The 15,356-nt window shown below is 32.3% G+C and overlaps 3 protein-coding genes across 5 annotated transcripts in view; 1 reads left to right on the top strand and 2 right to left on the bottom strand.

Annotated features, from left to right (window-relative positions):
* Window positions 1-273: 273 nt before the first annotated feature.
* On the bottom strand, window positions 274-6,791 carry LOC108729817 (coiled-coil domain-containing protein 149). Of its 3 annotated transcripts, none has more exons than XM_018459140.1 (9): window positions 6,767-6,791; window positions 6,071-6,240; window positions 5,752-5,986; window positions 3,746-3,912; window positions 3,480-3,552; window positions 3,292-3,376; window positions 2,114-2,258; window positions 1,944-2,041; window positions 274-1,360 (listed from the first exon to the last, which is right to left on the bottom strand). In XM_018459140.1, exons 2-9 carry the CDS (start codon window positions 6,235-6,237, stop codon window positions 1,137-1,139), a joined length of 1,194 nt encoding a protein of 397 aa, XP_018314642.1. In that variant the 5' UTR covers window positions 6,238-6,240; window positions 6,767-6,791; the 3' UTR covers window positions 274-1,136. The 3 variants fall into 3 exon arrangements, with proteins under 3 accessions (XP_018314642.1, XP_018314641.1, XP_018314640.1); XM_018459139.1 differs by lacking the exon at window positions 6,767-6,791 and adding an exon at window positions 6,315-6,421 and having other exon boundaries at window positions 5,752-5,968; XM_018459138.1 differs by lacking the exon at window positions 6,767-6,791 and adding an exon at window positions 6,315-6,421.
* Window positions 6,792-7,654: 863 nt separating this feature from the next.
* On the top strand, window positions 7,655-11,281 carry scu (hydroxysteroid 17-beta dehydrogenase 10). The gene is made up of 5 exons (XM_018459141.1): window positions 7,655-7,769; window positions 7,943-7,972; window positions 8,705-8,872; window positions 9,523-9,859; window positions 10,899-11,281. Exons 2-5 carry the CDS (start codon window positions 7,964-7,966, stop codon window positions 11,153-11,155), a joined length of 771 nt encoding a protein of 256 aa, XP_018314643.1. The 5' UTR covers window positions 7,655-7,769; window positions 7,943-7,963; the 3' UTR covers window positions 11,156-11,281.
* Window positions 11,282-13,003: 1,722 nt separating this feature from the next.
* The window catches only part of LOC108729787 (uncharacterized), a 24,062-nt gene continuing 21,709 nt past the window's right edge, over window positions 13,004-15,356 (bottom strand). Inside the window, 5 exon segments of the mRNA XM_018459082.1 lie at window positions 13,004-13,905; window positions 14,205-14,236; window positions 14,344-14,472; window positions 14,596-14,692; window positions 15,317-15,356. The exon segment at window positions 15,317-15,356 is cut by the window's right edge and continues 16 nt beyond it. Coding sequence (XP_018314584.1) covers window positions 13,336-13,905; window positions 14,205-14,236; window positions 14,344-14,472; window positions 14,596-14,692; window positions 15,317-15,356 — 868 coding nt within the window. The 3' untranslated portion in view covers window positions 13,004-13,335.

Below are 15,356 nucleotides of genomic sequence, written 5' to 3' on the forward strand. Positions count from 1 at the left end.
AAAAAAGATGGAACTGATATAATATACTGATATATTCTCTGTAAAATTAATTGTCAACATCATATACATTTCCTGTGAGGAACAGGCGAATTAAAATATGTTCAAAATTTCTACGAAAATAAATATTAATTTCTTTAAAAATCAGGAACTGATATTTGATTTTCTTTTTAATTAATCTATTTTTTGCAGATTTATTTTAAAAGAGAATTTGAAGAAATTTGATGTTTTATGACCGTATCAAGATGCTCTGATATTTACGGATATTAGAGCATTTTGGACTTACGTTTGTATCTCTTTTCCTTTATAGTTCTGAGAATATAAGAAGTATAAGCATACTCGATTAGATCATACAATAACCCGAATAGAGATGTCCTGTTAATTTAGTAGGATAAAAGGAAAAGAAATTGATCAAAAAAAGAAATTATCTGTTAAACAGTTACAAGCGATTCAATAAATAAATATAAAATCTCTGCAGAAACAAATCGAAGAGAGACGCAATATTAACGACCAGCAGGGCTATTCTGTAACTCTTAACGCAAATTTCGTTAGCGTTATAACATCGTTGCGCAGCTTTTTTATCATGGTAAAATAGAATGAAGCAACGCGTAAGATTGAGCATTTACGCATTGCTTCATTCTATCTTAGTTATGTAATGAACGAAAAAAAAAGATATAGAATGAAGTTTACAGCGTGAGCGCCCAAAGCGGATGAACCTCATGTCTACGAGCGTCATACGCTCTTAAACGTCGAGCGGCATTTGGACTGCGCGCGGGGTGATGAGGTGAGAAGAGTAGCGAAAGGCGGAGCCGAGTCGAAAATCGGCCGATAAGTGCAAATCGTGCCGAGCCTTGATCTAGGTGCATGCTTCCCAACGATATATCACTTTCTGGGATCACAGACTAGCATATTTTCATTTCTTAATCTACATGAATCCACAAGAGTCCATATTTATTATACTTATCTAGATATATGGAAACGGATTCAGTGTACTCAGTCTCTACAAAATTCAAGACCTTTTTCACGGATAACGTGGATTTGAAAACTTGATTCAAACGTATTTATCCAATCCAATCCATTCTCGTTTGCTAGGACATTCTGTTTTGTATATATTTGTACTCTATAATATATTTTTAATTTCATACCTTCTGTTTATCATTATCTTTTAAATTATTTAATGCCTTTTGAACCAATACTCCTAAGTTCCTTGGAAGACTCATTTGTATCGACTGCAATTGTTGCATAATTTGACTTTCAGGCGAAGAGCTACACTGTACATCATCTTCATTTGTTACAACATTGTTCTCCTCGATATTATGTATACTGCTGTTAGTATGATCCAAATTATTAAAGTCGCTGTCACCTGTAAAAATTAAATATAACAATAGGTATATACATGTATGTACATACACGGTGTCCATTTTTATGACGACGAATACCCTTTGAACAATACATTTTACAGAAAAATGTTCCAGACAAATTTTATAACTTCAAGAGGGATATAAGAAAGTATCATTGGTTTGAACTTGAATGGTATTGTCAGGGCACGACGTTGTCGTAGTGCGGAGGCTCACCCCTGGCTGTCCCCGGTCTCGGGGCTGCCGTCGGCGCTTGCTGGCGGAGCAGCCGAGTCCGGATGCCGGCCTGGGGTGCTAACAGTGCCCTGTACAGACTCCTCCGTCGGCTCGGAAGAGTCTGTACTCTGGATCCGGTATCCCAGTAAAGGGCGCGTCTCTTCGGAGGCATGTTTGAGTGAGGTATGTTTGAGTGAGACAGAACAATAATGTAAGAAATGAATTAAAATGTCACTATTATTGACTTTTATTTGGAATTTAAAAAATCTGTACTATCGACATCGATCAAGTTCGGCCGTCACTCTAGCATGCCCTGAATAATACATATGTTAATAGCAACATCGAAGATTACAATTGTCTAGTTATACGTACACCTCAAATCAACATTGGTGTTTGTGTATCCCTCCAAGAGCTTCGTGGTTGGTGACTGTACAGCACTATCCAATTCACAAATTCTCAATGCCAATATTCTGTAAATAGCGTGTGCAAGTTAATCTATAGAAATGCAAATGTACAAATGCATCTAACGTTTAACTATTTACTTATTCGCTTTCTTCTGATGAGCCAGAGCTAAAGTTTTGTCATTTAAAGCCTCTAATAAGGCAGTGCAAAGGCACCGTAGATCGGTAACGGCAGCAGCAGATTTCTGGGGTGGTATATAAGAACTTTCTTGAAGAAGCTGTTCGACTAAAAATAAAAACATATAGAGGAGAAATAAATTTTATCTTTATCCCGTCTTTTATTATTTATTTCTATTAACTATTATTATAATTTTTAATAAGTTGTTTTCATAGTTTTTCTTATTCGATTTAGCAGCGCCAAGTGTCTTTAGTCTCCAGATCCTATAAAAGGATTTTTTATTTCGCTCAGTAAATTCACAATTTATATCGATCTGCAAAATATCGACAATTTGGCCACTCCAGCATCCCCTTAAGGGAATGCTGGAATACCGACGGAACGCTCATTTCGTTTTTCTCAAACTATTTTGTTTTCCTTATACAGAATAAAATAAAAAACGCAAGTACTTTTGGAAAAGTACAAATCGGTATGAAAATCCCCAAAAAATTGTAAATTAGTTTTCTGTTACAATGTAGGTTCACTTCCTTCACACATATATAAATGAATGCAAGGATATATCCAAACAAAAAGTACTTTTCCATATTTGAATAATTTATAAGAATATCATGAGACCTTCAAATTATGATTTTGAAGCTTACAAGAAAAATGGCTTGAGAAGTACGATTTGAGTGTACATAACCTCGTATTCATATGATATAGCAAAGCAAGAAATGTATGTAATATTTTATTTGGAATTAAAAATCTGTTTTATCGACATCGATCAAGTTTGGCCGTCGCTCCAGCATCCCCTTAAAGCTTAGATAATAGCTTATTGTAGAAAACCCATAATAACGTCTCCTTGAACATACTTAAGCTCTATACCGAAATGCCTCTCTGCCAATTTTGTGGCTGAGCTGTCGGCTGAAATTGTCGCAGCTTCATGATTTTGTTTAAGAGAAAATATTGAAGCTAGTAGTAAATTCTAAGCATCATTTTTGATTATATTAACGTTGTTATAGTTTAAAAAAAAGTTTCGTATCAAGGCGCGAGCGTACGACGAAACTTACACCACGCTTGTGAGTATGGTGTAATTTTCATCGTACGCTCACGCCTTGGTATGAAATAAATATATATGTTTGCTGTCGCAACGTATATATTTTACCTTGCTTGTGAGTCATCACTGTTCCAACTGCAGAATTTGCTCCCAACTTGATAGTTCCTTTAGCCCTTTTACTATCTAGCATACTCTACAAAAAAATTAATCATCTGATATAAAAAATAGTTACAAAAAAAGGAATGCTTTCATACTTAGTAAAACTTAGTAATAACTTCAATTCACTATCAATCTACCTTATACTTTGATAGAGATTGACGTGTGAGCTCCTTCTCCTCAAGCAATTGCTGCAGTCTTTCTTGCAGATATCTAGAATATTTGCAATATAAGTAGAACTAGTATTCCGATTCTGTAACTTTTAATGACAGTTCGGTATTGTTACATGACTTATTGTAGAAAACCCATAACAACATCTCCTTGAGATAGGAAAATAGAAGGAGGAGAATAGGAGATACAATATAAATTATTTATTTAAAAACGATAATTACACATTCTTGATTACCTATTTTCATTGATAAGAGCATCCAAATCGACTGGTTTGGTAGCGTTCAAAGCTTTAGACAGTTCATGATTCAAACGATGTGCCTTACATTTGAAGGCATCCCTTTCCATCTTCAGCTCATGTTTCTCATCCAGTACTGTTTGTAGATCTGTTTGCAACTGTGAACACTGTGGAAGAAATTGATTTCATTAAATGGCAGTTCTTTGTCAAATCATAAATCAATTCAAGGAATTAATAACCGATAGTGAACATAAAATAATTGCATTCATTTTCATGATTTTCGGCCCAACTCTGGTAATCTTCGGTATCTTTCTTATTTTTCCAAAAAGTACATAACTGACAATAGCTTGATTTTACTACAAGATTTATTACTTTGCCGGAATATTTTCCTATGATAGAACATACACCAAATAAAGAACTGAAATCTCGCTTCTTCCAAGAACCATCTCCAAAAATAATCAATTTATCAGCAGGTTTTTATTTTCTAAATTTTTTTTTGTTCTTCATTTACAGCTTTTTTTTACTGAAAATGTTTTATTATATCCATGATATGTATTATCTTAAACACGTCCGTTCAAGCCAAAGTTCAAGAAAGAACTGAATTTGAAAGACCACATACGCACGCACGCACGCACGCACGCACTGAGACTCTAATATATTGTTATAGCCATTATATTGTATCATGTTAGATACACACATATAATTTGTTGTATATGTAAGAGACTCTGTTTCTTTCGCTTGGGATTCTTACATAAACAGGAGAAACATAAACAGATTTCTGCGCATGTGGTCCACTTAAATCGACCGTCTGAAATATTTCGCTTATTTTTGATGATATAAAAAATGTTTCAAATGAAAGTGGAACGGTTTCGAGGAGGTCATATTTTAGTTATATTTTTTTTCTAGGTGAAAGCATCAAAAAGATATAAAGGTCACTTTCACTTTTTTAAACGAAATTGTATGATTTTTTTTTATACGATATGATTCCTCTGCATATAAAAGTATTAAGATAGTGATATCAAAAATCTAACAGTTTACGAGATATTTTACACTTTATTCTGGCACATATTGACATAACATGTTAAATAAAAATCGTAAATTATTAACTATTAACTTTTTGATAATCCCCGTATCTTAATACTTTTATGAACAGAATAATAGTATAAACTAAGCATTAGCATCAATATTATTAAAATTGCTTGTCAATGTAATTTGTAATATTATTATTCCAATTTGAGTTTAGAATTGTGTTTCAAGGTCAAAATTATTTCAACGCACAATTTATAGAACTGGATATGTATACATAAATTTACATGAAACTAGATATATATATATATATATATACATAAATTTACGTCAAAATATTTAAGCAGATCGATCTGATATAAAGTTGAACAAGGCTTTCTCGTTAAAAAAATTTCCTATATGCACAAATACATACATATACAATATATATTGTACATATATTTCATTATATATAAAATAAAATATTCTAACTTTCACATAACAACTGTCAGTATAGAATTACTTATTCAGTAATTATTTATAATATCATTGGTTGCATTCAGCAAAGATAACTAATCAGTGAGCACTTAGTCATTCTTTAATATGACTGATTCGATTATATTAGAGGGTTTGCGGGTTATCACCGTGTCTTCTTTCATGGTCGATGCCAACGTTTCGTGAACCATACTGCTTCACTTCATCAGGGCGAGAGGTGCACTGATACTGTATCACGGTACAAGACACGGTGATAACCCTCTAATATAATCGAAGAAGATAACCATGGAAGCCTCAAATGCGTAATATAACTGATTCTTATCTTTACCTTTTTGCTGGATTTAAACATAAAAACCAATCATATTAAAAAATTACTGAACACTCTCTCTCTCACTAATAAATTTTTTCTATTGAATGCAGCCAATGAGTCAGTCTCATAATTGGCTACTGTGATAGTCAATCAGGATTTTTAACATTGATCATGCTTCTTTGATTATCTAGTTTACCTTTAAATTTAATTTCTCCAATTGCTCTATCATCTCTTCTCTTTGGTGCATAGTTGGTGCTAATTGAGTTTCCTGTTGTTCAATTGGTATACGATTATTATTCGTACGTAACACTTTGATATCACCTTCAGCATCCGCTAGCTTCTGCCTTAACGTTTCGACCTGCAGCCTAAGGCACTTATTTTGTTCACGCGCTTCTGCTAATAGATCCAAGGTTCTAAAATCGTCATCGAAACTGTAATTTATTGCACAAGTTAATGAAAAAATTATGAAACAGTCTTGAAGTAATATCATCGTACTATAGGCCTGAATCAGATACCTGTTCAATTCTTTCATGTCACACATCTGCTTCTTCAAATGCAGAAACCGTTCCTGAATTTGTTCAGCCATCAACTTGAATTGATCTCGTTCTACCCTACTCTGATCCATTTCCTTGCTTAACAACACGAGTGCTTCCGACTTCATTTGTAATTTTCTCTTTAGCATTGCCTGCAAACATATCTCAAATATAGCTATGAATATAGCTAATGAATATAGCTAATTGGAAGCAAACGTTAATTTACTTTTGACTCTGTGTCAACATCGTTGGAGTCAATTTCTTTGAAAGGGCTTGTCTTTTCCTCCATATCGTTTTTAATTAAAAGTTATGTCATAAGAAACAATTTTAACACTTTTGACAAATGAATTTTAATGAAAATACAAATTCCATGAATTATTTTGCAATAAGATTACGGACGAATTGGGCTATTTTCGTAGATACAATTCGGATTAATTATTCAGTTGAACTTCCTGATGACCAACATTAATAAAATTAGCTTCATTCGATGCATTTTTTGCTCCAAATGAACGAATGGCAGAAAAAAACTAGAAAAAACATCCACTCCGTCTCGCGAACAACCGCAAAACGAGATATTAATTATAACTGATATTAATCGTTAAAGTCGACGATCATCGACGACTATTCAGGTTAGAATCAAGGTGAAAGGGATAACATGCAGGGATGCGCGATTTTTACCGATTTATCGATACGAACGATTATTTTTTGACAGAAATCCAGTTATTTCAGGTTATTTCAGATTATTTATGGCCAATATTTTTAGTGGCCGATTCAGTGTTGCCAGCGGGGACGCGTTTTCTCGCGCGTGCGACTTCAACAACGTATCAAGTTCACAAGAATACGGATACCTTTAGAACCCGTATTCTTGTTCCAGATAAACTACTAGATTTTATAGAGAGATACATAATTATTAGGCTTATAATAAGTAAAATAAACAATGTTTAAATACAATAACAATTAAAATAAGATAAAGAAATTATAAATATAAGAATAATTATATGTAATTAATATATAATAGAAACGTGGGGAAGGATATTAAAATAATTTTAATCATCTTTTTATATATTTTAAATAAAATATTTTATTTGGCAGAATCATAAGAATACCAACATTTGTTGCAAGAATAAGGAAAACTGCCAAAAACCTTACCAGTATTCTTTACAAAAATATATTTTATAAATATGATTTATAATAAAATAAAATTAACTCAATATAAAAAAAATATTTTATTTAAAATATGTAAAAAGATGATACAAATTATTTTAATATCCTTCCCCATGTTTCTATTATATATTAATTACATATAATTATTCTTATATTTATAATTTCTTTATCTTATTTTAATTACATTGTTTGTTTTACTTATTATAAGCCTAATAATTATGTATCTCTCTATAAAATCTAGTAGTTTATCTGGAACAAGAATACGGGTTCTAAAGGTACCCGTATTCTTGCGAACTTGATACGATGTTGAAGTCGCGCGTGCGAAAAAACGTGTCCCCACTGGCAACACTGTATACCGGTAAAAAATTATCTCAGGTTCCGAAGTCCAAAATCGACAGTGATAATTTTTTCTGCATCATCGTTGAAATTTATACGCACCAATTTAAAGTATAAGATACAGTACGTGTTCGGAAGTCGTTCCAGCAATAAGTTCGTGCGTGTGATCTTCGTGATTAGGGTATCTATCATGGAACAAAACGAATGGATTCCGATTGGAATTATTTAATTATTCCCTAAATTTCTATTGTGTTTTCTGGAGAAAACAGGAATTATTCCGTTTTCTCCAGAAAACACAATAGAAATTTATTTATCCAATTTATTTATACCATTATCGGCATTTATTTGTTTTAGAAGAATAATTGAAGCTCGAAAATGTTGAAGGTACGATCATCATTCAAAAACATGACTCTTTCGTATTTTTATTTTTATTATAACAATTTAAAAAATTTTGTATCTCTGGGGTCACATGTATGTATGTGGACGTGTGTGTGTGTGTGTGTGTGTGTAATCACACATAAGGTGCAAATCCGACCGGACAACCTCCACGCGGTACATACTAATGCCGGCGGTACTGTAACTTTTAATCTTCATAACTCGAGATTTACTTAATTAAAAGATACTTTATTATAGGGTTTTAAAAAGCTGTTGACATCGGCTATTAGATTCTAGAATAAAAAGTAGGATGTTCCATTTAAAAAAATCGATGTGACCTTGATCTAGCCTTGGCAAAACCACCCAAGGTCAAACTGATATGATCAATAAATACATCTTTTGGAACCCCACAACTTTGGTCTGAACATATTTTCAATTGAATCTCATCCTGCTGAGATAAAAAGGGTGTACGGGTGGTCTAAAACACCCTGTGTGTGTGTATATATATATATATTTTTTGAATTACACACGAACTGGTGTCGGCTCACATTGGCATTTCCTTTTTACACCAATATTTTTATTTGTTTAAAGAGAATAATTTCTCCGATATATTTTTTATCTGAGATGCCAGATTTGGAAATAATTAATCGCTTTAAAAGTTGACAATTACAATTATATATTAAAATTGATGAGATTTATTTGTAATAAAAATTGATAAATATTTCTTTTTATTTATTACAGGGCACTGTAGCTTTGGTGACTGGTGGTGCTTCTGGGCTAGGACGTGGCACCGTGGAAAGGTTTATCAAGCAAGGTGCTAAGGTAATTGTTGGCGATTTGCCTGCTTCAAAAGGTAAAACTGTAGCCGACGAATTAGGAGAAGCCAATGCGGTGTTCGCACCTATGGATGTATGTATAATGTTTAAATATAATTATTATAATATGTAGTTGTACAATCTCTTGTCAAATATAATTATTTTCTATTCCATATATTAATATATGGAATAGAATATATTTTACGATCTTTAAATGTGTTCTTTATTAGATTATTTATCAGAAAGAAATTTGGATCTCTAGCAGTATAATATCTATACATAATAGGACCCCAAGCTATCGATTGAGCCTATTAAAAATTTCGTCCGCCTAGTTGTTTTTTAGATATGACCATAGTGTTTCCGGTCAACTTGACAATTCAAGTAAAGTTATATCTGCGCCCAGTATGGACGCATATATTGGCGCGAGACACTACTATGTCTCTTGATTTAAAACGTAAAATTATATTATCCAAATTATAAGGAGCTTCCCAACAAAAGATACAGAGTGACACAGTGTGACACAGTGAATCGTTGCATCCTTGTTCGTCAATGTTAAACAAGAATGAGGTGATCGCTGTGTCGCACAGTGTCGCTTGTTGGAAAGCTCCTATAATTATCCAAATTAAAAAATTGTAATTTGTTATTATTCTTTTTATTTATATATCATATATTCTTATCTCTTATTATCTCTCTGTTAAATATTAAAATACACTACCGTGTCTCCTGATCTTAACTTTCTTCAAGGTAACTTCGGAGTCTGATATCCAAGCTGCTCTTGATCTTACGAAACAAAAATTTGGTAAGCTTGACGTTCTCGTCAACGCTGCTGGTATCGCCGTAGCCTTTAAGACATATAATAGTAATAAAAAACTTCCTCACAAACTGGAGGACTTCGCTAAAGTTATCGAAGTCAATACCATTGGTACTTTCAACGTTATTCGCCTCTCTGTTGGTTTAATGATAGAAAATTCTCCTAATCAAGATGGTCAAAGAGGTGTAATTGTTAATACTGCAAGTATCGCCGCTTTTGATGGTCAAGTAGGACAGGCTGCTTATTCTGCTTCAAAAGGAGCAGTCGTAGGTATATATATTTTCATTTTACTCTTTTATAATTTATTATTTAAATACTATAAAGAGTGTTTCAGAATTAGTCATTGTTCCACAATACATATAATTATACAATGAATGCAACTTGCAAAATAAGAAGCTGAATATTTAAAAAATGATAAACTTGCAGCTCCTCATCAAGGGCAATATTCAAAATTGAGTCTTATATTTATGACTGTCTTAAGTACAGTCTTAAAATGTCATGAATGAGTCAAAGAACCATATTAGCATTTTAAGGTACTCCTTGAGACGGTCTTAAAATAAGAACAGAACTATGAACGGACTAAGGCCGGTATAATTCATAGTCGATTCTTATATTTGAGACTGTCTTAAGTACAGTCTTAAGATATCATAAGCCAATCAAAGGGTTGCATATTAGCATTTTAAAACATTACTTAAGACAGTCTTGAAATAAGAATGGACCCAAAAAACGTTACAAAACATTTCAGTAACATTGCTGCAACGTTTCTTGCTTAGTAGACTATGAATACTAGGACAGCATTCATAATCCCTTCTTATTTCAAGACAAAGATTTTGTAGTCTTAGGACGGTATTCATAGTCCATTCTTTTGTTTTGAGTTTTGACCAACTAATAGCGTTTTTCATTGGCAGAATTGGTGCGCATTCAGTGCACATTTAAGCTGTTGTACATTAACCCAATCTGAACGTAAAAGTGAGATATCTCAATTAATAAAATATCCAATATTTTATTAAATACTACAATAAAAAATATTGAGGATTTCGCGGTTTAATTCGTTTCTATATTTTTATTAAATGTACACCTTCGATTTGTGAACAACGGTTTTAAAGCGCATTGAATGCGCACCAGCTCTGCCAGTAAAAAACGCTAAAGTTTTTACTTATAATTCCGAAACACTTTATAAATCTTTTTAATCCCGTTATGTTTATTATTACACTTCCATTTATTTTATTCTGACAATAAGTTATGAATTTTATTCTTTTCTTCTTTATTTTCTACAATTTATATTTTTTTATAATTTATTATTATATAGGGATGACTTTACCTATCGCTCGTGATCTTTCCAAGGATGGAATTCGTGTCGTAACAATTGCTCCAGGACTTTTCGATACTCCATTATTAAAAGCGCTGCCAGAAAAGGTACGAATCTTTTTGGCAAAAAGTATACCGTTTCCTCAAAGATTGGGAAATCCTGATGAGTTTGCCATGTTGGTACAGCAGATCGTTGAAAACCCATTACTAAATGGTGAAACAATTAGATTGGATGGTGCTTTGCGAATGCAAGCTTAAAGGACTATTAATTTTTTTCATTTTGATAAAATTATAGTACTGAAGATTTTTCTCGAATTTCTTTGTCTCTTTTTGTGTACACACACACACACACACACACACACACACCCACATACACACAAAAAGATCAAATTCGATAAAAATCATATATATATATATATATACACATACAATAAAATTTTAAACTTTTCTATAAACTTTTATTTCATTCTTGAGACCTTCAGAAATTTTTTCATAAATGGTCTCCTTTTTTTAGCATGTAAAATTTTTTGTATTTTAATGATATGTATAATTATACATAATATTAAAAAGTAAAATAAACCAAAAATGTTTAAACACAAATAAAAGAGAAGAATGTTATTTTTAGGTCAAAGCGAACCTTGGTGCTCAGTAATATTCATATGTGAATACATAAATACATTTATCAGTTCTGACCATGCCGTTTCGGTTTATCGACTTGAAACGCAATCATGAACTGAAATAATAACTCTTTAACGACTCTAACGATATCGTTAGGATGTCCAGACTATCTTTATTTCGGCTAACTTTCATTGTTTTTTCCTGAGCCGCATAACAAATATTTACCCAAATGTTCGCGGTTCGAGGTTCGGTTTGAGTTTCAGCTCGATAATCTGGACGCACCCTTAAATCGTTACGCAGTTTTTTTTTACTATACAAAACCTGCGCAATGACAATGTAACGATATCGTTGCAGTCGTTAAAGCCTGTTCTACAATAGGGACACAAAGGACCGTAAGCCGTAAGAAATTAATCAATCATAGTCGATTATTTTTTTTTATTCAACTGTGATTGACCAATTTCTTATGGCTTACAACTCGCTACCCTATTGTAAAACAGGTATAAGAATTATAGAATAGGCTTCTAAATTCATTGTTCGATGATTTTATAATATATGTATCTTTAACAAAATAAAAATTTCATACATTTAATTTTATTGAATATACATATAATGAAAACTATATTCTATAAATAATATTGAGATTTCGAAACATTTATAAAAGAAAATAAAATCTTTCATGCAACATTATTCTAATTTATAGCGTCATTACAATTTAATTGTTTAGAATTGTAATTAATCTTAATTTTATTTACAATTTCTGATTCTTATTTCCTTAGTACAGCTATATATTCGATAATAACATTAAAAATCATTTGAATTTTTTCTTGTAGTATGCGTTGAAAAAAGTTGGTTTTTTAGCGTATAAGTTTTTATACGCTTTATTATAGATTTTTAATATGTTGGATAAAAGGATAAAATGAACACACATGAAAGACGAGGAATATTGAATGAATAGTCCTTTTTACATGCAACACCAGTGTAATTCCTTTGAAATGTACGTCTTTTATAGTACACAGGTATCGACAATTCTTTCTATTATCCCGTTTCACTGTACATCATTTCCTACGAAAGAAAACCTCTCCTTCCACCTCTTTCATTAGCTTCATTAACTCAAGAGTTTAATCAACTCATTAAAGCTCAATTTGTCCTAAGATAGAACAAATTATAATATTTCTAATCTTGTAGTAATCAGTCAACACAAAGAGAAATCTCGGTGACCTTATATAAAGTTTTACATAAAGTCTTGGTGATCTTGTATATTAATTTTTCTATCCTTCATAACTATTCTGATTTTAAGTATCTCTTACCTTTAAATTATTCATTTAACTTAATCATTTTTTTCGATTAATCCACTAAATCATTTCTTCTTCCTTTCATGATGTTAATAAACCAGTGTGATAAGGTAGTTTTACAAATGAATCTTTTTTTCTATGGTTCTGATTAGTTAATAAAGATATAACATACATTATTTTTAAAGTAGTTGCGATTTAAAGTTAAATTTATTCTGTAAGTGCTTTAGGCACACGAAAATAATTTTTATGCTTACAGCCATAATTTAGATAGTCTTTAGCACTTGATCTATTAACATCCATTACTCGAAAGATAGTTCAATCACAATTTCATCTTTATTTCCACCACTACTCGATCACCATAAGAGCCTTATGAATTTCAGATAGAGTCTTAGTGTGAGTTTATTACAGTTAGTCTTTTTTGCCTAGCACCTCAGGTGATCGCCAGAAGTCTAGCAAGTGTCGGAAGTTGTCGGGGTGGCCGTCAGGCAAGATAATTCTGCCCTTGTGGACCCCGGGGCCTAGTCAGCCCTAGGCGTTCGATTCCTTGAGCGATTGCAATTTTTCCAGTTGGTCCGGCTGCAGCTCATCTGGAATGCTGGCTCTTCCTCCTATCAGCATTTTTCCTGGCGCAATTTCCTCCTCTTCCATAACCTCTGTGACTTCTTCTGTCACTTCTACCACTGTTCCCCTCGATTGAGAATTTTCGTTGGTGCTGGGACCAGATGTTGATTCTGCTTCGCTTCCAGAACTACTGCTGATTGGAAACGGAGCCGAGTCAGCTGGAAGTTCGTCAATTGTAGACTTTTCTTCAGCTTCTTCTCCCTCTTTCTCGTCCAAAATAACGATTGGCTCTTCTTCTTCTTTACATTCGCTTTCATTCGGATCCGAAGCCGCACTTGAAGCAACTTCAGGTTCGGCTTCGGAGGCTTCTGCAGACTTTGTCGAGCCTTCTGCAGTTTCGTCTACTCCGGGGAAAGAATGTTCGGTCTCTTCCATCGGAGTTGCGGCTGTAATCACAATCTGAGCCACTCCAAGACCGAAGTCGTCCTTTTGGCTCTCAGATTTGAGATCTTCATCAGATTTGGGATCCTTTTCCGTCTACGAATCAAATAAAGTTTTATTCTTGACATAAAGTAATTCTCTGTAGCTTTATGTATGAATCATGTATTTCATATCGTGCTAGAGTAACAAAAAACAGAATATTTCATGTAAAAATAAAATTTTGTTTTGATAGCAAAAGCAGAATTTATTATTAAAACGTAAGAAATATTTATAGTATAAATATATTAAACGTTTGATAGAAATATATATAATTACATGCTTTTTGTAAAAAGAAAAATAAAACTAAATAAAATATCTAATATCTATAAATGATCTTTGACATTATACTAATTTACCTTGTCACCTGATTCATCTGATATTTCCACGACTGTGCAGCAAGTCATAATGTTTTATAGATTAAAATGAATACTTGCTATATTTCAACTATTATCATAGCCCACATTTCGAGAATTTTAATTTAATTTGGAAGCTCACCTAATATATCTGGCGTTTCATCCAGCTTCTCGTCCCCGAACTGTGAACCGTATTGATCCTTTTGGTCTTGAGACAAATTTATCATGAATCCACTCTCACCATTCACCATTGGCTTTCCTTCTTGCGATTCTATGAAACACATACAATAAATATATATAGGAGTAGATATATTCTTTTAATTTTATATATATAAGCAATATTGTATGAAAATAATACATATAAGTATGTATATAAAAATAGTTGTGTAATTACCGTCTATTTGAGCAAACTCATCTTCTAGCAAAAATTCTGGCGCAATTTCTGGTGGGGTAAAGACTGGTGGCGCGGAACTCGGTGGTGTCATATTCTCCTGAAATAATAAAAAAATAGTATATCGTTTTCCTGTTACAAAATTAAATATAAATTATTATTTGATTTATTCACAGAGAAAAATAATAATGTCAATGTGAGCCGATATGGTTAACCATATGTAATGATATATTAAATAACAAATTACAGTTTGTGTTTCAACCATTGGGTCATCCTTAGTGTGTGAATAATAATTATCCAAATTCGTTAATACTTCACATTACATTGTGATAAAAAGTATGATACATTGTCGAAACGAATTATAACGATATGACATTTATTTTAGACCGTTAGAAATGTAATAATTGTTAACATTGAAAATGATCCGATGTGGATTGAAACGTTTGTTATAGTAAACTTTGTTTGTTTTTAATTATTTAGCATTAAGATCTTGCTTGGTTCGTAGCCATATTTTTATTTAATTTTTTAAATTATTTGAGTTCGTTTACTGTTTTAATTTAATAATTTCAACGTGCAATATATATAATGTTTATATAATATATATAATGTACGACTAATTTTATTTATGTTGGTATGTATGCGTGTAAACTATTTAGAACAATAAATTTTATATATATATAATTATTTTATATACATATATCTATATGTACATATAATTTCTCACCTGTGGGGTCAGAGGACATCCATCCGGACCGCAAGGTTCC

Source organism: Mycetomoellerius zeteki, unplaced genomic scaffold, assembly GCF_001594055.1.
Source record: "Mycetomoellerius zeteki isolate Tzet28-1 unplaced genomic scaffold, Tzet1.0 scaffold79, whole genome shotgun sequence".
Taxonomy (NCBI): Eukaryota; Metazoa; Arthropoda; class Insecta; order Hymenoptera; family Formicidae; genus Mycetomoellerius; species Mycetomoellerius zeteki.